The following is a 26,989-nucleotide window of genomic DNA, read 5'->3' on the forward strand; positions in this document are numbered from 1 at the left end:
GGATACATATTCCGGTCTTGGGTTTTCCTTTCTTCACACATTTTGCATTCATCTTCTTCTAGGGGCTTTATTTACAATGTGCTTCCCCTTCTAATACCAAATAAATGTTCTCTGTCTCTCATTTGTTGGTGATTCATTCTGTTGCTTTTGGCATACCCCTTCTTCTTTCCAGTACGTTGGCCATTCAGGGACATGAAGTCTGGGGTCTGGAATTTGTTTGAATGTCTTGAAAGGACATTTTCAGTAGTCTTAAATGGAAAATGATTCTTGGAAAAATGGTAAGTGGAATGTGAAAGAGTGATCACCCTTTTCTGCAATGGAAAACGAGTCGGCGTATAACAATAATCTGTGAGGTTATTAGCTATAGGAGGGTTCTTTTCATAAGAAAATGGGGGATACCATGTTTCCCCCAATGAAGCAATGACATCTTCCCGGAGGTCGTCTCCCCCCGTATGATCCTTCCTCATACAGTCAACCCCAGGGTCAAGATCAGGTAGCAGCTGCTGCCCCCTAGCCACATGGGAAGAGGTCACCACTAGGAAATCAGTGATGCCTCCATCAGGTGAATCGCAATAGCTAGATCAAAACCAGAGTTTTATTGATCACCTTACTGGAGGTTGTGTGTCTCATATTATGCTTATATGGATTGTTCTGTTGTCATGACCAATTTCCCGGATCATCCTGTGTTGCTTATTCTCTTCCCAGTTGGAATATGGTGTCAGTTTCACTAAGTAAAATCACATCAGCAATATGACCTGGGTGAACTAGTCTCATTATACTAAAAGGAGACCATTTACCATTACAAAGTTAAGGCGGGCCATCAGTATAAAAACATACCTAGGAGGTACTAATAGAAACACATGTTAAAGGTTCGATGTGTTAATATCCCTGCAAAAATATCATCATACGAGAATACCGCCATATTTTTGCCGATATATTAAGCCATGGAACCAGCAGGTGACAACCCTGCAGCCCCTATAATTTTTTTAATGGAGCGGGGAAACCCCTGCAACCCCTGGTCCCATTAACCCCATAAATGATCCCCACTAATAATATTGCCTATGGCCTTACCCCACAACCATATATATGCCAATATTATTGGTGGGGATAATATTACCTGATAGCATGGTAAATAAGCATATACTTTATAACACATATATATTTGCGGGGAACTTTTGATTATTCACTTATGGTCTATTTAAGTATAGTCATGGAAAATAATACAGTATTACAGTCTGCTGCGGAGGACGATATCGGTCACTTTATGTCATAAGTCAGATAGATGCACCTGCACCTCACCTCAGGGGTTTGGACATTAGAATAATAGGATGTACATGTACAAACTAGAGTAGACCTCTGCCAAAGTACTCTAGTGCTACCAGAGCAGGGGCCTATATTCTGCGGCTCTCCTGATGATTTTGACTATGATTCCACGTTCCCTCACGGTTGACTATGCTGGCTATAGCTGAAGGAAGTTTTAGTCCCAAAACATCTGGAAATCGCAGACCTCTGATAGAGCAGCCCGCCCTTTGAAAGCCTAATATTTTGAAACTGAGAGAAACAAATGACAAACATTGGAATTGTGCAGTGGAAGGCATAAAGACTTCCTTAAATACTCAATATACTCGCACTATGATCACACTCATTCACTCCCACTCACTCGCTCGCTCACTTTGACACTCCACTTTCTAGTCATATTCAAAATATTGAAAGCAGCTTTTGGCTCAAATGGCACCTATACAGTATTTACCCAAATCATTGTTATGGATGGAATCTGTACTGTGACTCACGTAAAATAATATAACACCCCTTCCCTGTTCATGTGATACAGAAATCTCACATGCTCAGCACAATTCACGTAGAAAATTCACAAAGCAATGTAACAAAATGTTTAATGAACATATTGTCAGGCCAATTTAACCTCTTTTCCTCCAGCTACTCGAGGTGATCAGCTGAGGAAAATTGTTTTCAGCAGAGGTTCTTAAGAGGTTTTCATCCATTACTTTCCCAAATTCTTTCCTTGGTTATTTTATAAATGTGGAGGGGGTGACAACCCTTCTGGACCCTCTTAGAACTGTACCAGAAATCCTTTTTGTCTAGGCTGTTACAAGCAGGTACAGAAGGTTCTGCACATCATGTGCTAATTGCTATCTGAGGGGAGACAGTGACTCGAGAGTGGGATTCCACCAAGATGTCTCATGAATAAGCAATGTTATTGCGCTGTCATCTATGTCACTTTCTCCACACCAGTCACGTGTCAGTAGTGGCTTTTTGATCAGATGTAGATTAAGAGGGAAGGGGATTTAACGAGACAACCCATGAAGGTTCAGAGACTCGGTGCGAGACTATGGACTATGGCAAAACCTAACTCCCTATGTGGTTTCCTGATGTGTTGAGATCTTTAACTGCACCAAGAGTCACTTGAAAACAAGAACTACTAATGACGAATTTCATTCAACATGAGCCAAAGTATGACTTCCCTTACCTCATATGGACCAGAATCATTCTTTGCAAACTTGAACCCCGACCAAGCCAATAGTAGGCTGGTGGATAAGCTGCAATCCTTCTTCTGTGGTTTCCACGCAAACATCATTGTGATTGGGCAGCCAATGGTCCATATAAAGCTACGTATTATTCTCATCACAATGATTTCTATCATTTCACCTCAGTAATGATGCATATGATCCATCAGTGCCTATGGGTTGAGTACGGGTATTTATATTTGGTATGACGTCCTTTGGCCGACACCAGTTTTTTGGATGGGTGTTTTGCCGCTGGGGTTTTACCGAAAATTACCATCAACATTTTTTTGGGGTGGGAGGTTGGGGAAGGTTAAATAAAGGGTTGGGGGAAGGGACATATAAAAAATAATTAAATCAAGGAGGGTTTGGAAGGAACCCCCACCCTCAAAACTACTGTAAACAAAATTTCTATGACATTCTACGTCAAAACTCACACAGCAAAACACCCGTCTGAAAAAAGGGGGCTGGCGAAATTACATGGAACCTTATATTCCCCTTCCCCCTCCCTCATAGAGATTAGAGTACCTGAGCCGGAGCGGAGCCAGTGGTAATGCATGATGGATTTAGTCGATGTCCTGGAATGGTCCAGGTTGGCTGAGCCCGTTCCCCAATAGACTGCCTTTGCCCAATGGCGACCTTTCTATTATAGTATATTCATAAGCACACGTTTATTGGTTATTGGAGGAGATTGGTGCACTGATGGCATGCAGGTAAGGAGGAAGCGGGTGGGGGATGACGAGGATGAGGTTTAATTTCACTCACAGGGCTCGATGGAGGTTCTGGGGAGGTACCCTGCACAGAGAGCTGGCGGATGGCTTGGCAGGTCAGGCTTTGTGGTTATACCTTGGCCCTAACCATTCAGGATGGCACCATTGTGGTTCAGGGGCTGTGGCTCTGTCTACTACAAATACAGAGGGCTGTCAGTGTGGCCCATGGGTGTCCTCAGCATGTAGGGGGCTGTGAAGGGGCCTCCATGGTGCATGTTTGGAGCGTGAAAGGAAGGCCTGGGAAAGCCACATTCGGAAAACCGTGCCTGCGCTCACACACCATGGAGCCAATGTCCCAGATTGCCTAGTTCTTGCTTCAACTCCCAGCTGTCCTACAGCTGAGTGCGCCTAGTTTTTTTAGATAGGAGAACCGAAGCACAGATTTCACCAAAGGATAGACTGGAGAAGTCCCTGTCATGCATGACTGAGGAAGCAAATCCCACCGACGAGAGAATACTTGGCTTGTTGCTCTACTTGAAACCCCAGATGAAATATCCCATCAGCTGATCGGATAATCACAGCAACTAATCAGCAGGAGAGCTAATCGCCTCCCAGACACACAGTTTGTTTGAAATGGCCACCATTCCTGGATACTAAGAATCGTGGAAAAAACTGGCATAAATAAATAAGTAAATAAATAGTAGCTCATGGCATCCTCTGGTCTCAATGAAACTGTTGTACGTGCAGGGGCTTCCCCGCATGAACTGCCCCGCATGAACTGCGCAGGCAACCGTGATATTTAGCATATACCTGTTCTATGGATTAGCACCATTACGAATCACATCAAATGTTCCCCATGCAGACTTTTAGGTGGTGCACCATTTTAAACAGTGCTTATCTGCACTCCTTATCCATACACATATAGACTTATTCTGCACATGTTAACAGCAGCGTTATCAAGAGGCCTTGGGAATGGTTTATTACACTCGAAACAGGGTCATTTGTTTAATGTGTACACAGAGGTCACACCATGAACCTAGCGCAGGGTCTTGAGTCGGTGCCAGTCTCCTCTTATTTTCCTTATTGTCCGTGCCCATTTCTCTTCCCCTCTTTGCATTACTCTTTCTTGTTCCTTCCTTTCTTTTTATCACCCTTTATCTTCCTTTCTGTCCTTCCTCCCTTTGAGGTCCTTCTTTCTTTGAGAATGAAAGAGGGGCTGAGAGAGACAGATGGGAAGGGAGGGGAAGTTTGGCACGTGCTCTGGGGGACATGCTGAGGCCACAGTTTGGCCCGTGCTGCTCCTCTGCCACCTATGGCCCCCTACCCCACTGATGGGGTACATGGAGGCTTGGGTATCTCCATTGTAATACAATATCGGCAAGTAAATATTTGTAAATTAAGAGAAGTGTTATTTGTAGTGTGCTTAATCCCCAGAGGTTTACATGCGCAGACCCGGGGATTGATCCTTTCGAGTCATGTGGCGCAAACTTTGCACCCCCTCAAGTTCATTGCCAGCCAAAAGCATAGAGCCAACAGAAATTATTCTTATGATACTGCCCATAATATGTTATTGCCTGGAGAGTATGGGTCAATTGCACTTTGGACTTGTATTTGGCTATATACGGTCAAACCTAGACAGAAAGAAGCAATGGTGAGCTGCCCTATGAGAGCTCGGAGGAAGGGGAGTTCCAGGTTATTGTGGTTGGAATATACTCAGGAGTAGTACGTGCAAAATGACCCCTAGCTATTCCCTGAAGAGTTCCTTCCGGATCTGCAGAAGCATTGGAGCAGTCTGATTGTGACCGGGATGGGGTTCCAGAAGGCTTGGATGTAGCAAGAGAAGACTTGCTTCCTGGTTTTCTCTTTGAATTCCAGTTTAGTCTCCGGCCTCGTAATGGTCTGGCTTCTAGCGGAGCGCTTCCAATTGATCCCGAACGTTTTGTGTTTAGGTGTGTTTGTGGTTGGGTACTTGCTTTATGTGAGGCATGCATGGTGTTCCCCATTGTCATATGCAGTTGCAACTAGACGAAAACAGAGCCAGGGGGAGACACGTGTACCCCCTGCCTCTTACCCCAACCTGCTCACAGAGCGATGATGCGGCCAAACGTCAAACATTTATTGACATTTCAGTGCGATACAGCACAGCACTTATAGTCAGATGTGCCAACAGGATGAAATCAAAGCATGTTGTTCTGCATCTCTGGATATGTGCAGTTGTTTAGAAATTAATAATTTGAAGGGCATGGGGGAAATCCCACCCACAAAACACCAACGCCCTACTAAAAAAATGTGTAAGCAGATTTGGTTGTTTATGCATTTTACCATCAAACTATGCAATTTCTTTGTAATCAAGTTTTTTTTCAGCTTTAGAAAACCTCACTTCAATCATTCTATATCATATCAATACTGTCCTCTGTGGAAGTCTGTTAAACGATATGGACTGACAGGGCTTTGGTGAACCTTCCCTGCTGAAGGATCTATATAAAGACTGTTATTGAAGTATATTGTTAAATTTCTTTCTCTATTGATCCGAACAAATTCTGTTTAGAAATGTACACAGTTAGATTAATTACTCAATGTTTGATTGCCTGCTTAACTTATTTATTTACAGGGGAAAGCTATGTTTGTTCATCTGACAACTTTTTCAAGAAAGTGGAATACACTAAGAATGTCAACCCCAACTGGTCCGTCAACGTTAAGACATCTGCCAACCTCAAAGCCCCCCAATCCCTCGGCACTAGCAACAGTGGCCAGGGCCGTGAGAGCAAGGAGTTTGTCCGTCCCAAACTGGTGACCATCATCCGCAGTGGGGTCAAACCACGAAAAGCTGTACGTGTGCTTCTGAACAAGAAGACGGCACATTCGTTTGAGCAAGTCCTCACTGATATCACCGAAGCTATCAAGCTGGAGACTGGGATTGTGAAGAAGCTGTACACTCTCGATGGGAAGCAGGTATGAGTAACTCTTTACTACGCGCATGCGTAAATGAGTATAAACATTCTATGGTTAACTGATCATGTGTAATGAGTTTGCTTTTCAATTATTGTTACCTACAGAATTGCAATATAGTATTGACTTGACTAACTATAAAGGATTCTGCACTACATGTAAGCATTTGTTTTTAAATATGTATCTGTCAAACTTGTTTATTTTGGTTCCAAATGTAGGCAAATAGGTGAACACACCATACACATTTTTGTTAGAAAATTTTGAACGGAGGATAGCACAGCGGCGACGTGCTGGCCTTGGAAGCAAGACCATGCATAGCAACAGCGGTTCAAAACCCGGTCTTAGAAACCGAACTCAGGTTTTAAGCACATTATAAAAAACCAATTGAATAATAAAAAGATATTTCTATATCATCATCACCACCTCCTTATCCCTGGTACTCTCAATGTAGCCACTAGTATGACAGATTATAATCTGATGTACATTGGCTGTTCTACAGGATTAGCTGTTCCTATGTTGGGGTGCTTCAACATTCCTGTATTTTACATTCCATTGTAGTCTGATGTGGTATAATATGTTGCGCTTTGCCACAACGCTTATAATACTCAGAACAAAAACACAAACATTTGGGGGACACATTCTACTGCTTGTGTGGGGGAGGAGGAGTGCAAACCTAAATTTCATGATAGAAAAAGGATTGTATTACTTTCCTGAAACTATGAAGTGGGCATAGTGGGCTGGTGGAGATCAACATGTATATTGGGTATATTATGTATGAAGCATTTGGCTCTTTATCCATTTATTTTAAAATTTGAACATAGTCAATAGCTGCAGACAGGCCCAATGCACTGAACAGTTACAAGCAAGCCATAGGAAAATGCAGGGGAACAAACCTGGAGTGAAAATATTGCTAGAAACATGAGGAAGAGAAGCGATTAAACAATTGCAATTGGGTGAAGTGATTTAGAACAGTCAATTAATTGCAACAATTTGTGTTGGAGAGGACTGAAACATGCTAAGGAAGTGATAAAGGTAGAGTGAAGCCAGGGGTTGTGACCATAACTCTATATTTAAGGGCTTAATGGCATGTCAAGCCAAGGTGTGGGCATCAAGGGATGAGATCTACAGGATGGGATGTGGGGATTAGGTAGTTGCACAGACAATTAACATTAGTGACTAATGTTAAATGCAGACCCGTAAAGGTACAAACAGCAGGGTCTGCTGAGAAGAAAGAATGTGATTATTACTTATTCAAAATGACATGGGAGGGATGTTTAGCGGTCTCTTTCAATCAGCATACAGTGCCTTTGTTTGCACATACAGCTGGTGTGTTTGCTAGATGTGTCCATTGCTGGATGGGAGGAGTATTAAGATAGGCTTTCTAAGGTGTATGTGTTGGTGATTTATATTTCTCACATTGTAAAGAGGTGGTTTCCGGGCCACCACCCCTCTTAATTTAGGAAGGACTTGACCAATGCTGCATTGTGTGGTGGAAGTTGTGCCTTCTCACTGTGATTCTTTCACTCTTCGTGCTATCCAAATAGATGACTGTCAAGCTGGTTGTACCCTAGCAACATTGACAATATCAGAAGCATTTAATTTATGGTGGGCTTTCTGCAAAACAGAGGATAGGAACACAGTGACCTGGCTTTTCCCTGACCGTATCAGGTAATCCAAAATATATATAAACACAATTGGTCAGGGTGGGCCCGAACATAACCCCAGAAAAGAACACAGTGACAATTCAGAAGCCTTTTTCAAACCACAAGGATCATTCTTGTGTATTTTTTACAAAATATATAGTTATATAGAGTCGAACTGACCTATGCGCTGGTACCCTCAAGGATAGACTATTGTAACAGTCTCCGGTTGGTCTACCCAATAACCTCACCAAACATGCACAGGCTATTCAGAACAAAGCAGCCAGACTCCTCCTGAAACTTAAACCTGGGAACCAAGCCAGGCCGGCACACCTCTCCCTACACTGGAGTACTACTGGATTGAGCATTGACTTCAGACATGCCTGCCTTTTCCACAGAGTGTATTGGAACAATGGACCACTTTATCTCAAGCAGAAGGAAAATAATTGCCCTCCTCTCAGGCACGTACAATCCCCAGGCAGTAAAACCCTTCTTGTTATCCCCCGTAGGGAAAATAAATCGAGAGACAGAGTTTAGGTTGCAGCTGGACCACCCCCCCTTCCACTCCCACATGTACAGCATTCTAAGCATCCATGTGCATATGGAGTGTTGAGCTTCATGAACCTTTTCTCTGATTCAGACACGCCTGAATGTCATTCATTATGCACTTGCCCAATGTACTATGCTCTTCTGCCTGCACCCCTTACTTACCACTTAACCAATCTGAATGCTTCCAAAGCCTGTGAACGATCAATCTCCCTTGTCCCTTCCTTTTGCCTTCGAGGTTCTAAGACATGCTCTGTGCCTTATAAAAGCCAATCAAATAAATAAATAAATAAATAAGCTACAGCCTATCTATACTGAATCATACATGCACACACATGCTGGCACATTAAAATGCACACACAAATGCATGCACGCCTGGCACATACACATGGCACATGCACACGCAAGCACGCAAGCACACGCAAATGTACACACAAATGCATCCATAGATGCACATATGCACAAAAGCATGCACACACACACACACACACGTGATATAGGTAACAAACAATATGAACTTTTCAGGCTTTAGACAATGGAGAATCTATACCAGTTGTTACCCAGTCATTTTATCGTGAACATTACAGAGTGGTACATAACAGAGCAGGGAATAACACTGAAAAACACCAAAACAATTCAATAAATATATAAAGGGTAGTGGGGTAATGGTTTACAATGAGTCAGGATGGGGTTGGTGTATCGTTTTAAGAGTAGAAAATCACGGGGGCTGGGGGAACCCCCAAATTAAAGAAAAAAGAAATTAGTGTTTTGACCGTGTTAAAATATACCACTCTGTAATTGTGGTCGGTAAAATCACATATAACTTACCAGTGATGTTATATATACCAAATGGATACACAGTTGCTCATTAAATATATATATATATATATATATATATGTTATTTGCAATGATTCAGTATTTACATTTGCCATATACCACTGTCATATTCATCTTTCCTGAATCCTTAATTGAAGTGTTAAGTAAAGACTGTACCAACGATGTTAAACCTGAAGAGCACTGACAGAACAGAAATAAAAGCTGGAAATATGTAAATTCCCCTGCCTTGAATTTAAACATATCAGGTGCCTTATCAGCCGCTGGCAGGCTGAAGGATTACATGTAAATGAAGTGTCTCCAAGGCTTGCATTAGAATGCAAACACTGGGAACCCAGAATGAAATTCTGGCATCCTTGAGACCCCTTCATTGAGGATTAGAAAGAAGAGTCGACACCTCTTCATGCTGGGTAGAAGTTCCGGCGTCTCTCTGCCGGAGCTGCGTCTAATGGGATGCATCAGCCCCAGGCTTGCTAGCACTGCACATTTTACAGCTTTGGAAAGACCCAGTCACATGGGTCACTGTGTTTAGTCTGCAAATTACAAAATGGAAACTGAAATCTCCAGAACGTTTCAATGTAAATAAACTCAGTTGACTTTTGCAAACCTTCTATTGCAAATAACATTTGACTCGTTTGACGTATCTGGCTTAAATGTTGCCAAAGGAATTGCCTGGGACGGGCCCCCGAACTGTGAAATTTGGGGTAAATTTGTCCATTTCAAACGATATTAAGGGCCCGATTCACAGAAGTGGCGCAATCGCATTGAGAAATGCTCTGTGAATCAGGCCCTTACAATTGAAAAAAAAAACAGTTTTTGTACTTAGCCCATTCAGCATAGTGTAGACACACACAAAGTAAACACCACAGGACGGAAGTGCAGATGTGCCTTTTAGTGTTGTGGGGCAAATCCGTCCTCATTCTTTTTTGATTTGATGCAGGAGGAGCAAGGAAGTGGCCACTGGGCCAGCATAATTGCATATCTGCCGCCACAGTGCTCTGCAGCACTCAGGCTTTTCCACAACATAACGCAGTTTTATTTGTTGGCTGGATGTGAAGCCTTCTTGCGTTAATCACGTGGGAGTTCCAAAATAATGATATTTGGGCAACTGAAAAGGTTGTTTTGACATCCGGGAATATATGTGCAGCAGATGCGTTGCTAAGGGGGACCTGGGGGGCTAAAGCCCTGGGTCTTTTGGTTGTAGCCCCGGATAGAAGCTCAGGGACTACAATCAAAAGGCTAGCTAGCCCCAAATCCCGCCAGTCCGGACATGAGCTTAGCCCCTGATCTTATCCAGACTTAGCAACATTTCTGGTGTGGAGTATGAGGGGAGACCAAGTCATTAGTTTGCCATTTTGGGGAAGTCTAGAGGGGCCTTTTTCAATCAGATATTTTTTGACTACTGCAGATGAATTGCGAGATTCAAGCTGCAATTGAAGAGCGTCCCAGGAATAAATTGGGAAAAAGTTATATTAGATGACGGAAGAGGGTCAGGGGGCACTTTGAATTTAGTAGGAAGGTGGGGACAGCAAAAAAGGAGGAGCGGTGCAAATGTAGAGTTGGGGGGACCTGGAAGACATTTACATTTGGAGGCAATTTCATCCTACCTTGTTAAGATGGTTCTGCTGGTACCGTTCTCGTGGTAAGAGAAGTATAGTAGTTGTCATGATTAAAGTTGCCCAGGAAAATTCCCCAGGAATTTCTCTGGGGAAAATCTTCTAAGAGTGAAATGTGGGTAGGGGGCAAAAAAAGGGGAAACACTGGCCAGTGAGTGATGGTGTTTAACTCTTATAGGTTTGAAGTAGCAAGTGGCCACGGTGTACGGCTATTGCAAGCAGTCTTTTACCTGAATCATTGCAAAGTGGCGGGGACATAGTCGAAGGTCATGGTGAGTGAGCCACGTTTTTTCACCCTAATAGGTACAAAGAGGGCGGACTGTAGCCAAAGGCCATGGCCAATGGGACATTATTACTTACTACTAAATCAGATAGCGGCCACAGCTATTGGACATGGCCAGTGGTCCACAGTATTTTACCATAATTGATGGAAAGGTATGCAGCCATGGCTGAATGATGTTGTCACTAGCCATGGCCAGTGGGTCATGGTTATTTACAATGAAGAGCATATGCACTTCAGTCTTCATCCATGGCCACTGGCCATGGAGGAAGCTCATGGCCAGCGAGCCATGGTCTTTTATCAAAATTAGTAGAACGTGATGGGTAAGATTGTTTCCCCCTCCAACACCCGTGTATTTCATGTGCAATTAAGTTGTCCTACAATTTCAAAATTGAATTTATATAATCAAAGCTGTCATTGGCTAAGTCATATATGATATTATGTCTAATGTCATATGTTGGATGCCATAGGTGATGTAATCAGTGATGTCATACAGGATATTATTAGTGATGTCGCCCATGATGGCATCAGTGATGTCACTTATGATCTTATTAGTGATGTCACCAGTGATGCCATCAGTGATATAAGCTCTGATGTCATCATTGTGGTCAAATGCTGTGCAACAGGGGGCAGCAAGCTAAGGTGGCTTTGCCTGAATTGTCTGCTGAACTTCACGGGTTTTGTTGTGTTAAATTCTCACCTTAACGTCCCTGCAACTAAAGTTTTTTCCCTGAATTTCAAAGGTTCTGTTACAATGGATTGTTCACCTTAACGCCCCGACAACTAAAGTATTTTCCCCGAATTTCAAAGGTTTTGCTACAATTTATTGCTCACCTTAACGTCGCTGCAACTAAAGTGTTTTCCCTGAATACACATACATATACAGCATTCAATTTACAATTACTGTAATATATGCAGTCAAAAACTATAATTGCTGAATCCAATAAAAGTATTCTGGGTGAAAGTAATTAGCAAAAGTGTTGGTGGTAGTAGCTGTGAGATATAGTCACTAGAAAATAGTGACTTCTCATTAGAAAATGAAAAGTAGTGAAAAAACATTAAAATGCTGTTTTCAGTCTAGTCACATGAATTTTCGCTTAGAGAAAAAGTGCAGATTTGAACAGCCATCGCATGATAAATGCTGGGCGATTTGGACCAAACAACACATACTTTAAGAAACTGGATCAAGCATGCACCCCATAGCAATTCATTTTACATGCTCCACGCTATACACACAATACTGGAAATGTCCAATCTTATAATTAAATGTTCTGTAAATGAGTAGTACCATTGCTGTGTCTATAACTAAATATTTACTTTCTAATCTTCATTTCTTTTCTAACTGATTTTTTTTTTTCATATTACTACCCGGCGTGGGACAATCAGATTGTAACAATCAATCTGATTGGCCCTCGCCGGGTCTTTACTAGCCTGACAATGCCTTATCTGCTGTTGTGTCCCTCGATATTCCATCCCTTTCTCCTACTGGCTGCCATGGAAAGGGAGAAGGTATTACGTGTAGTCCCTTCTCCCTGTTCCCTGGTGGCCATTTTTTTCTTTCATTTTTAATTCCCACCTTGGAAAGGGAGAAGGGACTATGTCTAATCTCTTATCTCTGTTCCATGGCGGCCATCCTCTTTGTTTACTTTTTTCATTTTTCAACGACTGCCATTGAAGGGTAGTAGGAACTATGTATAGTCCCTTACCCTCTTTCCGTGTTGGACATCTTTTCATTTTTATCTTTTTTCAGTTGCTAGAGATGGCAGGTGTCTCGCAACTTTAAAAGTACACTATTAGTACCCTGGTTGTATAGGGCGGGGTACTAATAGCAATAAGCCACTCTTCAGGCACCCAGTGGGGCTTGTGGCCGGCCCCTACTTTGTGCAGGCAGTGACCTGAGAGCAGGGTCAGGCCAGAGCCCTGGGTGGGACTCGGGTTGGCCGAGCCCCAGCGGGCTCGCCCAGCTCTATCCAGGAGTACGCAAGCACCTCACAATTTACCTGTGGGACCCTCAAATAATGGTGCATTTCCATTCTGGGAAACTTTATTCTGTGCTTCCTTGGCATATTCAGTCCTCTCAGAGGGGACTTGAATCTGAGCTATCGCATATATTGTTGAGTATAATCACTGCCCCTTCAAACAAGTGCCATTTACTTTGTCAAATCACAGATAGAGATATATATAAGCCTGTCCATAACCACCCACCAATGATAAAACCCCTTGCTCCAGGGCCTGCCTTTCAACCAAAAGTTTAGCTACACCACCAGTCAATTAGCTTTCCAGTTATGTTCATAGCACAGATGTGAAATCCAAGTCCTGGAGGGGATTGCCACACCAGGACGTTAACTGGAACTCTTTCACTGCTCAATTGACGGAGAGCCAAAATTCTTTCAGGCAACCACCAGGGGAGCTGTATTTACTACACACACAATATGCAAAACCCCACATACTGCACATACTCTCAGCATCAGGACAACTTCCTGCAACTCTCCTGTCAATTATCTAGCCATTGTAGAATATGCACCTTTTAGTTGTAGCACATGGGGTGATTGGCCAGACAAAATGGAAAATATGCCATCACCAACTATTAGCAGGACACGTGCAAGGGGATAATGGGTCTGTAACACAGGACGCTATTGCTAAGTATACAGGTTACCTAATCTAAGGAAAGATGGCCAGATACTGAGCATGGCAGTCTTTTATGGGAAAGCACATTGACCATTTCACTAAAATTAGGCCAACCTCTCCTTCAATATCACTGTGGTCACTGTACTCAATACCCTCTGATGTCCACCACCAAATGGCCCTTGTCAGAACAATGGAGTTGGTTAAAAAATAGTTCAATATTGATGCCAAGCATTGCACAAATGGGTTGTTGCTGTGTATGCCTGTGTCCAGAAAGCATAGGTAGATTACGGTGCAGGAGAGTTTTAATTGAATTGCAGTGCAAATACATGTTTGTTTGTTTGTTTGTTTTATTATTTATAATGAGCGAGCATACCCAGGGGTATGAGGGTGCAGCCTTTACAAGAATTTGCGAAGCTTGGTTACAGGTGATAGAGTGTACATAGTGACAATAGGCTACACCAATATTATATACATTTCAACAGTGAAGTACAGAGATATTATATACATATAAACAAGTGGGCACACGTGGTTACATTGTGTGCGGGTAGCATGAAAATGGGCCTGGCAGTGGAGGTAGTGTCTTTGGCGTATCTATATTATATACATATAAACAAGTGGCACATGTGGTTACATTTTGTGCGGGTAGCATGAAAATGGGCCTGGCAGTGGAGATAGTGTCTTTGGCGTCCTACGTTTTCAGCCATGAGACAACCTTGGATCGGAAGTTCTGGTAGGGCAAGTCCACTCTGAGATTAGGCGGCAGGGAATTTCACAGTTTGGCTGCTTTCACTAGGAAGCTGTTGCCACCTATGGTGGCGCGTTTAAAGTTGGGGACAGAGAGACAGTCTTTGTTAGCAGTTCTGGTGGGTCCCAGGGAGGACTGTCTATGGAATCTATTGATCAGGTAGGTAGGGGCAGCGTTATTGAGGGATTTGTGTGTGAGCGATGCAGTTTTTAAGAGAATTTTGTTGTTGATGGAGAGCCAGTTATTCTGTAGGTTAGATCCAGAGATATGCTCTCTTCTGGAAAGGCCCAAAGCCGCTCTGAGATCATTGTTCTGAAGGGTTTGTAGTTTGCTGGTGGTAGCCTTGGAGGATCCTAGGTAGAGGGCGTTACAATAGTCCAGGCAGGACAGTGTAAGGGCTCTAGCGAGGGTAAGGCAACTAATGTTGGACAGAAATGGTTTAGCTGTGTGGATTAATTTGCAAGTATAGGCTGTGGAGGACGCCAGGGAGCTCACCTGTCTTCTGAAGGAGAAATTAGAATCCAAGTAAAAACCCAAAGTTTTGACCTCTTGTCCAACCCTGATGTTGTTACCATCGATCATGAAGGAGTTGACGAGTTGTAAGCAGGGCCAAGTATCTTTAAACTGGCCGTGGTGCCTAGGGTGATGAGTTCAGTTTTATCATCATTCAGGCATAGTCCATGTGTGGCCAACCATTCCTGGATGATGATGTACACTCTGTTTAGCAAGGCCAAATCCTTTCCATAATCTCCAGAAAGCGGAAGGAGGATTTGGGTATCATCTGCATAGTTAATGTAGGTGATACCGAGATGATCCAAATCATCGAAAAGGGGCTTTGTAAATATGTTGTACAATGTGGGAGAGACACAGGAACCCTGTGGGATGCCACATGTGATTGGTATAGGGTCTGCCACCGCAGAGGTGAGAAGACCCTCATGGTTCTACCGTTGAGAAAAGAGATAATCCAGGTGATGGCCTCAGTGGAGAAATGAGCTGATGTGTGGAGATGTGTGCAGAGGACAGAGTGATCGACCAGGTCGAAAGCTGCAGACAGATCTAGGAGGAGGAGTAGGGCAACTTGGCCGTTGTCTCTAAGTGTATCGATCTGAGCTTTCAAGTCTATGAGAGCAGTTTCAGTCCTGTGTTGAGGGCGGAACCCTGATTGTCTGGAACCTAGTTCTTCCAGGTACTTCTTAATTTGTACATAGGCAACCTATTCCAGGATTTTTAGTACAAAGGGGACGAGTGTGGTTTTTTTTAGTAGAGGAAGTACCCAGGATTGTTTCAGATTAGTGGGTTAGAGCCAGTGGTGAAGGAGGCATTAATTAGTTTTGTGATGAAGGGGGAGAGGTCACGGGCAGCATCCTTGATAAGCTGTGCCGGGCACAGGTCTCCCTGACAGTTGGAGGCTTTAAGAGATAAGATAATTTTTTCTACTTCAAGAATCGTAACTTTAGAGAAGTTGAAGCCAGTGAGATCTGTAGGCATAGGCTTAAATAGTGTTTTTGAGGGGAGAGTGTCATTGAGGGATGCTTTTTACGGGCGATTTTACTTTGAAGGGTCGCAATTTTATTTGCTAGGCCTTTTTGCATTTCTGAGCACCAGTTTTTGTCTTTGGAGCAGGTGTCAGGGGGTGTTATGGGCGTTTCTACTTCTTTAAGGATGGCGAATAGTTCATTCATGTTTGATTTAACCTGGGATATGCGAGAGTTGTAGGACGTTTGTTTAACCAGGTAGATTTATTTTTTATAAAGTGTAGTTAGTTTGGAGAGTTTAAGTTTATTTGTGGCTGAGGGGGATTTTTTCCAAGCGGCCTCGCAGTTCCTTTTGTCTGTCTTAAATTTTAAGGAATGGTGTGTACCATTTGTTTGGGTGTGTATTTGGTTTACTTGGTCTCAGTTTGAGAGGGGCAATTTGGTCCAGTGAGGTGGCCATGATCTTATTATATTCTTCAACCAGGGTCTCTGGGTCCATGTTGTCTGGGAGTGTGTTGAGTGTGGGAAGTAGGTGCAGGATGAGTCTTTCAGCTGTCATGGGGTGTGTGTAATGGTAATAATTAAGGTGGAGGTTGGAGGGTGGACTACGCAGGCTCTCCCGCCGAAAAAGTGTTGAAATCAAATTTGATTAATTCTCCTCGATGAAATCACATAGACCCGCCTTAACTATTACTCTTGCTGAATTATGTATTTGAAATCTACAACAATCGTAGCTGCCAGTGTCAAAGCCCAGGCTCATTTGTTCAGACTAAACAATGCAGAATGGGCACACATATGGTGGCATCCTGTGTTTGATTTAGCAGTCTGATAGACGTGAACCATGACCTGTTGCAGCGGCAATAATTTTTGTCATATTCTAGCTTATCCGATCCATCCATGGTTGACTGAATCACCTAGCTAGCATTGTGGGATGAACATACAGCCCAAGGATGACAGAGATTGAGAGGCCATGCAAGGCCCTATTATGAGAATGGAGCTGGGTGATGTTGATATCTATTGGAAGATGCAGGCCAGTTCAAAACTTTGACTTCTGACAAATGGTGTCAAAATGGAAAGCCATTCAACTGAAGGATAGTGTGCCTCAGAACTGTCATATTGCTAAGTGGGTCCAATGGATTCCAAAAAGACATGTGGTGCTGCAGATGCTGATTTCGTGTAATCTTGGAAACGGCCCATTTTGACAGATTCAAAACTGCAGCAGTACACATGGGAAAAGATGCCTTGAAATCCTGTGCATTTTAAAAATACAAAGGAGGAATTGTGCCTTACATTTAAAAAATGAAGCCAAGTGACACTTTCCAGAAATAAACAGATATTTAAATGGACAGCCCTACTTATTTGAGAAGTGAACACCAATTTCCTATGTTAACTGTGGCCAATGGGTGAATAATATCAAAAGTGAACTTATATATTTTTAAATATTGTATTGTAGTTATAAACAGCAGAACCAGATGTGATACAACATGTCATGGTGAACACATCTTTTCAATTTAAAATACTATTCTGTTAGAATTATGTATGTAACTGTTTTCCCCACTGAACTGAAAGCACTGTGCCTCTGAAACTTTGACCTCAAGACCTTTGGGCTGGGCCTACCAGGCAAATCAGGCCTGGATTTCAGTTTAAAATACAAAGAACTATAAAGAACTAGATCAGCTGGCTGTAGATAAACTGGCCAAATGACCATTAAGGAATAACATGAGCCAGGCAGATTTCCTGGTCATATGACAATGAAGAAATGGAATTTAAGAGAAGGTGGGGGCAATTGTGAAACTAAGGGGCACATGTGAAGCATTGGCTGATTAACATAGGATTACATTTCCTTAATAAAAAGAGCATTGTGTGTTCCACTGAGCTCGTCCTGGACTCATATCAAAGGGGATTAGAAGCCCGTTGGTACCATGTAAATATTAATTCTGTGTGATGTGTGCAATTTGAGTTATGAAAAGAATTATGATTCTGTCATTCTCATAATTTTGAGAAACTGGAAAATTGGTAGAGTGTTAGATTGTGAAATTATTATGTGAATTGTGGAGTGTCAAGGTTTTCACTGGTGCAGCACAGTATCAAAGCCTGAAAAATTGTAGCTCCTCCCAGGAAGGACGTGCCAAAATAAGGTTAGTATTTTATGACTCACCATAAAATATAGAACTCAAAAATATATTTGTGCCTGCAGTTATCTGAAAAGTTATGGTAGCTGCCATGTTGGGAAATTTTAAGAACACTGAAAAAAAACCCAACTGTCATTTTGGGATGATGAATCTTTCTCCTCCGTCAGCCTCCATCATCCACATCTCTCAACTCTTTGTCCTATCAGCAGGCAGTGGGGTGTATTGATGGGATGGGAGGGAGAGAGCCAGCCAATCCATACTGTGGGAATTATTATAATAGGTGAGTGTCATCAGCTCTATATGAGATCCGTTTTCAATCTGAGAGGGACTTTTCCACTTTATTCCTGGATGTAGTCTACTTCTGAACAACTAGCAGAGAGGCAAGGAGAGCTACCAAGGCAATCAGCGTAAACCTTGTCAGGACAAAAGCTGTTCATGTGACAAGGCCTTTAACCTTGCATAGGAGACAGAGACTGGGAAATCTAGAAGCTAGCTGTGCCTGTCATTTGAAGAGCCAGGGGAAGACTGAATTCTGGGGACTATCCTTTACTGAAGCCTTTGACCAGAATTGTGCTGTCCTCAGAAGAGCCCAGCTGTTTCCCTCGATGCACATAACCAAGGCCTCTGATGTAAGTAGATTAATCCGAATGGAAACACAAGTGTGGGGGGAGTCTGCCAACCTTAATCTCCATTTCGCATTGTGGGTAAGGGAGCGAAACTGGGTAAACTCTTGGCACATTTTATCAAAAAGATAACTCTATTAATTGCCCTATAGCAAAACACCCTATCCTATTAAATTGAATTGTGTTGGGAACTGCCTACCTTAACTCTTTACCTTTCTCTGGGGGTAAGGGGTGAAATTGAGTGGACCCTTAGCACATTTAAAGTTAAACCAATGAATTCCCATATAGGAAAATCACAGGATGATTGTTGTTAGAGTTCGAAACTAGCAAAGTTCATGCCCAGTGTGTTAGAGCCGATAGAGACAATAAGTACTTGGGTGACTATTTTCCTGAAACCCCTGACTTCTATACTTGTCCATAATCCCAAAAACAAGTAACCCTAAGACTCTTCCTTTCAAGTGAATGTAGAGTGTGTAAAACACATTTTCCCATTAATTTTAAACATTAATCCCAAAGCATTGCATTTCCCTTGTATTAGTGGTGCAAAACGAAATTTCCCATGTATTCCCATTTATTCTCAAACCAGAATCCCTAAGCCTTGCATTTCACTTTATTGCGTGTTGAAAAGTGATTTCTTTCCCCAGAGAATTCATTCCCAAATCTTGTCTTTCAAATAAAAAGCCAAAACAGTGTTTCCATTGCACTCCCACTCCCTGTAGCTTGCCTTCACACCAAAGGGGTCATATTTGCTTGATGCCTGGAGGGTGGGGTTGCTGGGAGGAAAGAGCATGGTAACAAACTAAGCAATTACTGTGTGTTTTACATTTTTTTATGCATTCAATTGCAAGATATCTGATGTAAAGTGCTGACTGCCATCACCAAATTGTACCCGTGTGTTGCAGTAACTGAAAGTCCATTAGAAATATAGATCAGTCAATTGGTGCAAGTAATTTGGATATTGTGTAGTGCCACAGCATTGGTGGCTGATGCTTTTGTGACTGTTCTATTATTCTTTGTAAAAACTTAAATAAAATATATTCTTACTATACATTGGCCTGGTTCCTAGCTTGTTGGTGGTAAAGAGGGGATTTGCTGAATGGTACTATATAGGTTGGAGGCCTCACTAAAGTTCAACCCGCAAAGAGCTTTGTTATACGCCACCTTGCTTGGGGGGGAAAGGAGCTCCCTGAGTTGAGAATGATTGTCCAATAAATCGTAACAGTATGCCTATCACGGCCATTATTTGTCTGACTGTTGCTACGTAGTGCTGGTCAGTCTTTGGTGTGCATATAATGGCCATGTTTTATTTCTGGTCAAAGAGAGGTGCTTCTCGCTTCAGTCAATATTTGGTGACTATTGTACCAGTGTGGGACCCAGTGTAGATGCACCATGTTAACCATTCTACGCACTGCAACTTCTTTCTGGTTCCTCCCCTGCTGCTTTTACTAAGAGGAACAAGGCTCGCGACTGATCACACAAACACACCTACTCCCTCCTTCATGTACAGTGAGTCCGCTTTTTGCCCATGCACCCTCCCTCACATGATGCCTTCATGAACGCCGCACCAGGAATTCCAAGCTGCGTTGCAGGAGCACCCACTACCGGTATGTAAAGAACTGCCGGCCATGTTTTATTTCTGGTCAAAGAGAGGTGCTTCTCGCTTCAGTCAATATTTGGTGACTATTGTACCAGTGTGGGACCCAGTGTAGATGCACCATGTTAACCATTCTACGCACTGCAACTTCTTTCTGGTTCCTCCCCTGCTGCTTTTACTAAGAGGAACAAGGCTTGCGACTGATCACACAAACACACCTACTCCCTCCTTCATGTACAGTGAGTCCGCTTTTTGCCCATGCACCCTCCCTCACATGATGCCTTCATGAACGCCGCACCAGGAATTCCAAGCTGCGTTGCAGGAGCACCCACTACCGGTATGTAAAGAACTGCCGTACAGGGTCTTCACTCCCCACCCCACTATGGGCTCACGTTGGGCTCACTGTAACATAGAGATGGACCTCCAGTCCCCATTTCACTGGGCAGATGCTTACACTTCTGTAAGTAGGAGAATTGCCCTACGTGTGTCCACTCATAGACCATGCTAATGCGGTCCTCACCAATGAGCTTATTGTGATCTGCCACATGCACAAGGTTCGTGGAGGACTTTACATCTTTAGAGACCGCGTTGTCACGTTCATAATTATACCCCAGCTGACTCTGATCAAACTCCTGCTGCTGTAAGCTTCCTGGCAGATAGCCTGACTCTTCAAATTCTTCAAAGCCCTGTTAAGATGTTGTTGTTCTATACTGGTGATGCTTGCCAAAAAGAACTGCCTGAAAGATCCTAGAATCTGTAAAATCCCAACACTTTAACGCCCAGAGGGAGAAAAAACAGATGCCACCAAGACCACAGACAATGGAAACATGACGCTAATGTCTCTGTAGTGATCCATGGAGTTCACCAGCCTTGGGATAGAAAAGAGGAGCTGCGCGAGGTCGCCGTGTGGCTAAATTGCTAACTTTTGTAGATGACACAATGTGGTTTCAAATTATAGCTGGCTGTATCTCCCAACGACATATATTGTACATTTTATGATATATTTGAGAGCAGTTGTTCAGTAATGCCCCGTTTATGCGTCACATCCTGGCTTCAATAATCTGTTGTTCACTGGATCAAGTAAAACGTTGTGCAGCCATTCCTACGGGAGATGCTCCTGCCCCAATATAATGCTTCATGGAAAACTCAGAGCTGCTTCAAGGATCTCGATCGGCACGTCCTAAGAAAGGATGCTTAGTGAGGTCACTTGTCCTATCCATTTGGATTTGGTGGCCGGGACCTGCCAATGTGGTCTGTGATCAGTCATGGTCACGTTCTCTGGCTGTGACATCAGGCCGGCAAAAGTGCACTACTAGCCTAGGTCTGTTTCGCTTCTATGTGGACTATAGCTACTCACCCCTGTAGTCCATCGTTCTTGCAGTTTGTAAGCTGAAGCGCCTTTTCTCTAGGGTGATCCGAGGCTAACTCAGGATCTCCTCTATAGGAGATAGCTCAGTGGCAACGTGCTCGCCTTGGAAACAAGACAAATCGAAGCAACACAGGTTCAATCCCCCGGGTCTGCGCTTAGAAACCTCTGGTTAATAAGTGCCTTATAAATACGCAACTAAGACGAAAACAATTCCTATAACAGCCCCTCGATGCCCCCGGGCTGTGTGCGCGCTTTAAAAATGCAAATAAATAAATAAGCAGTGCATGGACCGAGAAATTGAAGTCATGAAGATAACTTCTAGATCTTTGAGAATAAATCGGCTTTAAAGCCCTCGCTTAAGCCATTGGGCCATGTATCTTTCCTAGGTCGATACCGACTGGCATTCTGGCAGTCGGGGACATACTGACGTTACATCCTGGAATGAGAATATCTATTTTTACAGCGTTTAGAAGTCTCAGGAATATGGCATGAAGCGCTATATGAAGACGACCTTTTGGTATTAGATGTGTGTGGTGCATCAATTGACAGTGAATTGAGTGTCACGGTTTGATCATAGGACAGTCCATCAATATTGATGGGCATGCGATCAAAGTAATAACCCATGAGCCTCTGCTCTTTGCCGGACCCCTCCCTACCCACCCCCTGTCTAATGGATTCTGAAAAGACACCGAGCGACAGCACGAGCACTCCCCTCGACAGCTGGAAATGACAAGTGTCATTGATTTATTTTCCGCACGCCCTTTCGGTTTTACGGAGCAGCGCTCCGTAGTGCAGCCTCCCACCAACGCCTCTATTTTTAAATCTTCATCAGAGTTTAGGGCTGGCAGGGGTTTTATGGCACGTGCTTTTAATTCCTTGCAAGACAAAGTGCCCTCGTGCCGAGACAGAGCAAGACGCCTGCATGCTAATCTTTCCTTTTCTTCAGTACAGTAAGGGGGGGTTTTGCTGCAGGATGGAGCCCCACCCTTTCTAGATACCATGTGCTTCCCTTCCCTCGGCCTTGCCTATCATGGCAGCTGCAGAACCTGGTTGCTAAGTAACAGGCGCTGTCTCACAAAAGCGCTCAGCTGGAGAAGCTAGGCCTGTCAGGTCCCAGCAGCTGAGCAAAATCGATCCTACATTTTGCAAATAACCTGCACGCTTATCGGGAATATAGGAAAACATGTTCTGGCCAAAATAAAAATAAAATGTATCCGAATACATTTGAATGGACCTGTGTGCTAGATTTTAGTTCAATTTAAAACAAGCATTGGCAAATGGAATAATTGGGGGTGGGGGGAGGGGGTTCTGTACAGAGCATGTTTCCTGAATGCTGCCATCATTGGAGCATTAGTACTGACATCCCATCCTCGGATTCAAATCCTGGGGATGTCCAAATCAGTATGTATAGTTCCATTTTGCAAACATGTTCATATCTGCAGATAATGCTGTCATTTGGCAGGTATTGTCCTATGTAGAAGTACTAACAGGATATGGCAGGTATGACCACCAAGTGACCAATTTATCTCACCATTTGGCAGGTGATGCCATCTCATACGGATGTCCTCTCACAATATGCCACATTTTCCAGACACGTGCCCTGGTACTCACAACATGTCCTACATTTGAGGGATCAAAAGCCAGGCCACCCCATCATGTGCCATGCATTAATGTGGTACATTTATTTACCTGGGTTTTATAATATGCCTCACATAGACTTCCTTGATTCAGAGCACCAACAGGGAATGGATGGGGGGAGGTAGGCAAGCTGTGGGTGCAGAAGCAGTGGGTAGCAGGTGTGCAATGGTCGGTGCTATAAGAAACAGGCAACCTTCACAGCATCATCATCATGATCATACCATGACAATCAATCACCTTCAATAAATATTAGTTATTAAACAAGAGGGGTAATACCCCTAACGACATAACAAGGTGAAGCAGTATTATAATACAATGGGCCACATTGCGAGTATGGAGGTATGGCTACCCCCATACCGGGTACCAGGTCCGGGTTCCTGGAATGGGGAATTACCGGGCAATTCTGACCTTGGAGGGCCCGGTAATTCCCTTTCCCGGGACCCGAACTCGGTACATCCCCTATAGGGCTCAATGGGAATGGGGAGGATGCTAACAACGGGCCCAATGGGAATGGGGAGGATGCTAACAACGGGCCCGTTAATGACAGGCCCGTTGTAAGCATCCTGGTCTGCTAGCGGGTCCCGCTAAGATGCCTGGTTTTACCAGACGTCCCCGAGCAGACCTCGTAATGAGGCGGTAGAGGGTTAACGGCGCCGGCAGCTCTACCGGTGCTGTTAACCCTCTTTCGCCTGGGTCGTAATGAGGCCCAATGTATCTTAATGGATCTTTCAGGAACAACATTGATTAAATGCAGCACAAATTAGTGCACAGTCCTTTTGAGCGTGCTGTAGTGATATGCGGCACATTGGCGGGTGCCTGCTCATATGGGTAAAGATGTACTGCAGACCCCATATTCATGAAATCCTTGGTATCTCTATTGAAGCTGCAAACAATGGAGGTACAATTAGACAACTCTGACTACTTCTCTTATTTTCTGGAACGAAATCCAGCCCCAAGTGAAATGAGCTTTCACTGCTTACTCCTTTCACATATGTCGTTAGGGGTATTACCCCTCTTGTTCAATATCTCCTCGCCTTATTTGTTTCCCGCTTCCTGTTCTACTTTGTATCTCTGCTCTGGGTGTGAGTGTAGAGGTGTGTTAAAAACAACAGAGGTGTATGACTTTGCTTTAGTGGCAACACTCATAAGACAATGCAACATTGACCAGATCTACTGATATGTTCTATTTTATGACAGATTAATTGTATCTTATATATGATCATTTTTATTTGTCTGTTTTCACAATAAAGGTTTTTGATAACAAAACAAAAATAATGCTCTAAAATTACGTAGGCGACTAGATGCCATTCAGTGAACAGAGGATAGCACAGGGGCAACTGCTGGTCTTGGAATCAAGACCATGCAGAGCAACAGAGGTTCGAATCCCTGATCTGCGCTTAGAAACCCAACGGAGGTATTAAACGTGTTATAAAAAACCAATACAATAAATATAAGTAAGTCTGTACTTAAAAAGGTACCTAGTATGCTGTAAATCCAAATCCAGTTCTCACTGCTGCAGCTTTGAGACAGTAAAGCTCTGTTCCTCAACCTCACTCACATATCATATACTTATCTGAGCCGGTGCAAACATTCAGCCTTTTTGGTAGCCACCTTCTTTGCCACGGGGCTATCATTTATGCTCCTTTGGCCAATCGTGTGTCCTACTGGACCCCCTGTTGGTGGCCCTTAGATGTCCACCTAGTGCTGCCATTTGTGGAGCAGATGCTGTTCTAATGCATTGCCATCTAAAAACTTGGAATATCGGCTCTGCCGGGACATTGATCTGAGATAGAACACATCCCCCCCAGTGGAGTAACTTTGCTGAAAATATTCGGGGCAGAGGGGCATCACATCTAAATGAAAGGGGACCCTGCTAAATGAGTGGGCCAAAATGGTGTGCCACAAAAGTTGGGAGGGACAAACACCCTTGTTCCACCCCCTAACATTATGCCCATGCCCTCCCCTAAACACTAAATGTGGTCAGACAGCAGCGGTTTCAGCAAAAACAAGATTCAAATACACCTTACCAGGATGGCCATCTACTGCATCCCAGAGGCTTCGCCCAACAAAGCTCCATATGTGGAAACTCCAAATTCAGTAGACAATTGGGGGTTAATGACCAGTAGCAGTTCCACCACTGTATGATCTATAAACCTTATTCGCCCAGGCATTTTTGAACACTAAAAACAAAATGCCAAGATAGTACCATACATCGATTTGTGATACATCTATCTATTCATGTCCACTTATTCCTTGTCCCCGGTGCCTGTTCCATTTACTCCCCTCCACAACCTGGTCAGAATATCGCCAAAATTAACTGCATTACAAGAAGCTCACTGCTTCCCGTCAAATCTGATTTCTTATCTAGTGTATGTTTTTTTGTGATCAAAAGAGCATTGGTCAGACTGTATAGATAAAATAAATAAATGGATGGTTATCGTTATTTACGTTTCATAAGGCAACTGCAATCACAGTGGATTTGCAATACTTAATCACCAGATGGCACAGAATTACCCAGGAAATTAGAGAGCAAAGCTTTTTAATCTTTCACCATGTTTCATCCTACAAGTTCCTCGCATTGACTATATCTTCGCTCATTGGCAAGGGCAGCTAAATGTTTGCAACTCCTCACAAAGATGGTGCCAAAGTCAGGCATAGAGTAGCAGATGGCTTGCACCCCACACAAAGATGGACACCAAGAAGAATTCTGAGCCTGGACTCGCAGTCACTGGATGTGCTAATGTACACAAACTTAAAAGTATGATATGGATGGATACTGAGTGAAACAATAGTCTGCACATCTTATTTCTAATGGAAACTGGCTCTTCCGCTCCTAATAGGCTTTGCTTAATACCCAAAGGCTATTTATTAATTCACCTTAATAGCACAAACAAGAATGTTGCAAGTTTAGAAATTATTTTTCAAAATCATCATAATCTTTGGTAATTCAGTGTTTTCACTGGGACACACCTCCTTGTTATCCCAAACATATTCCACCGATTCCCTATCTACTCACCAGCAACTCAGCCCAAGTATCTCTCCTATCACTCCCACGCCCTCACAACTAAACAAAGCCCTAGTGAATGCCAGATCTATTCCTTCACACGCCCTCGAAATTGCTGACCTCATCACAAGTACCTCTACAAAGGTAGTCCCCCAAATTCTTTGTTTAAGGGGGGGTCAGTGTCCAAAACGGGAGACAAAATTAAAGCACTATACTTAAACAAGACAACTGACTTCCCCGTTCAATGTCTAAACAGACCCGGCATGGTGATTTATATAAATATTTTGGTTGTAGCTTTCACCTTCAAACTAGGTGAGCCAAATTCTATCATATACTTAGTCAAGGGAAAAAAGCTGTCCCATTCATACATAAACACTAAAACATTACCATTTTTAAATAAGTCCATACGAATTTATTAATAATTAAGACCAATTAAAACAGTTTAGAAAGAGAGAGAGTGAGACACCACGTTAAATCACTAATACATAATCTTCTCAATCAATTCTTAAAAAACAGTATCATCTGCATGGGGTTGGTTGCATAAATGGACACCACTATATACACTTAAGCAGTTTACAGATATCAGACTTTCTCATTTTCCAAGTCTATTGTAATGTGTCGACATGTTTCGGCCTTTTATGAAGATTTAAACACTATCCCTAGTGTCTATATACCCAATTGTTCTT

General features: G+C 43.1%; 1 protein-coding gene across 11 annotated transcripts in view; it reads left to right on the forward strand.

Moving 5' to 3' along the window:
- Window positions 1-26,989, forward strand: part of DCX (doublecortin) — a 419,812-nt gene that overhangs the window by 72,921 nt on the left and 319,902 nt on the right. For all 11 annotated transcript variants that reach the window (XM_069612602.1, XM_069612600.1, XM_069612606.1 and 8 more), the window contains exon 3: window positions 5,841-6,181. In XM_069612602.1, coding sequence (XP_069468703.1) covers window positions 5,841-6,181 — 341 coding nt within the window. The remainder of the gene's footprint in view (window positions 1-5,840; window positions 6,182-26,989) is intronic.

This window comes from Ambystoma mexicanum, chromosome 5p, assembly GCF_040938575.1.
Source record: "Ambystoma mexicanum isolate Mex_15411 chromosome 5p, UKY_AmexF1_1, whole genome shotgun sequence".
NCBI lineage: Eukaryota > Metazoa > Chordata > Amphibia > Caudata > Ambystomatidae > Ambystoma > Ambystoma mexicanum.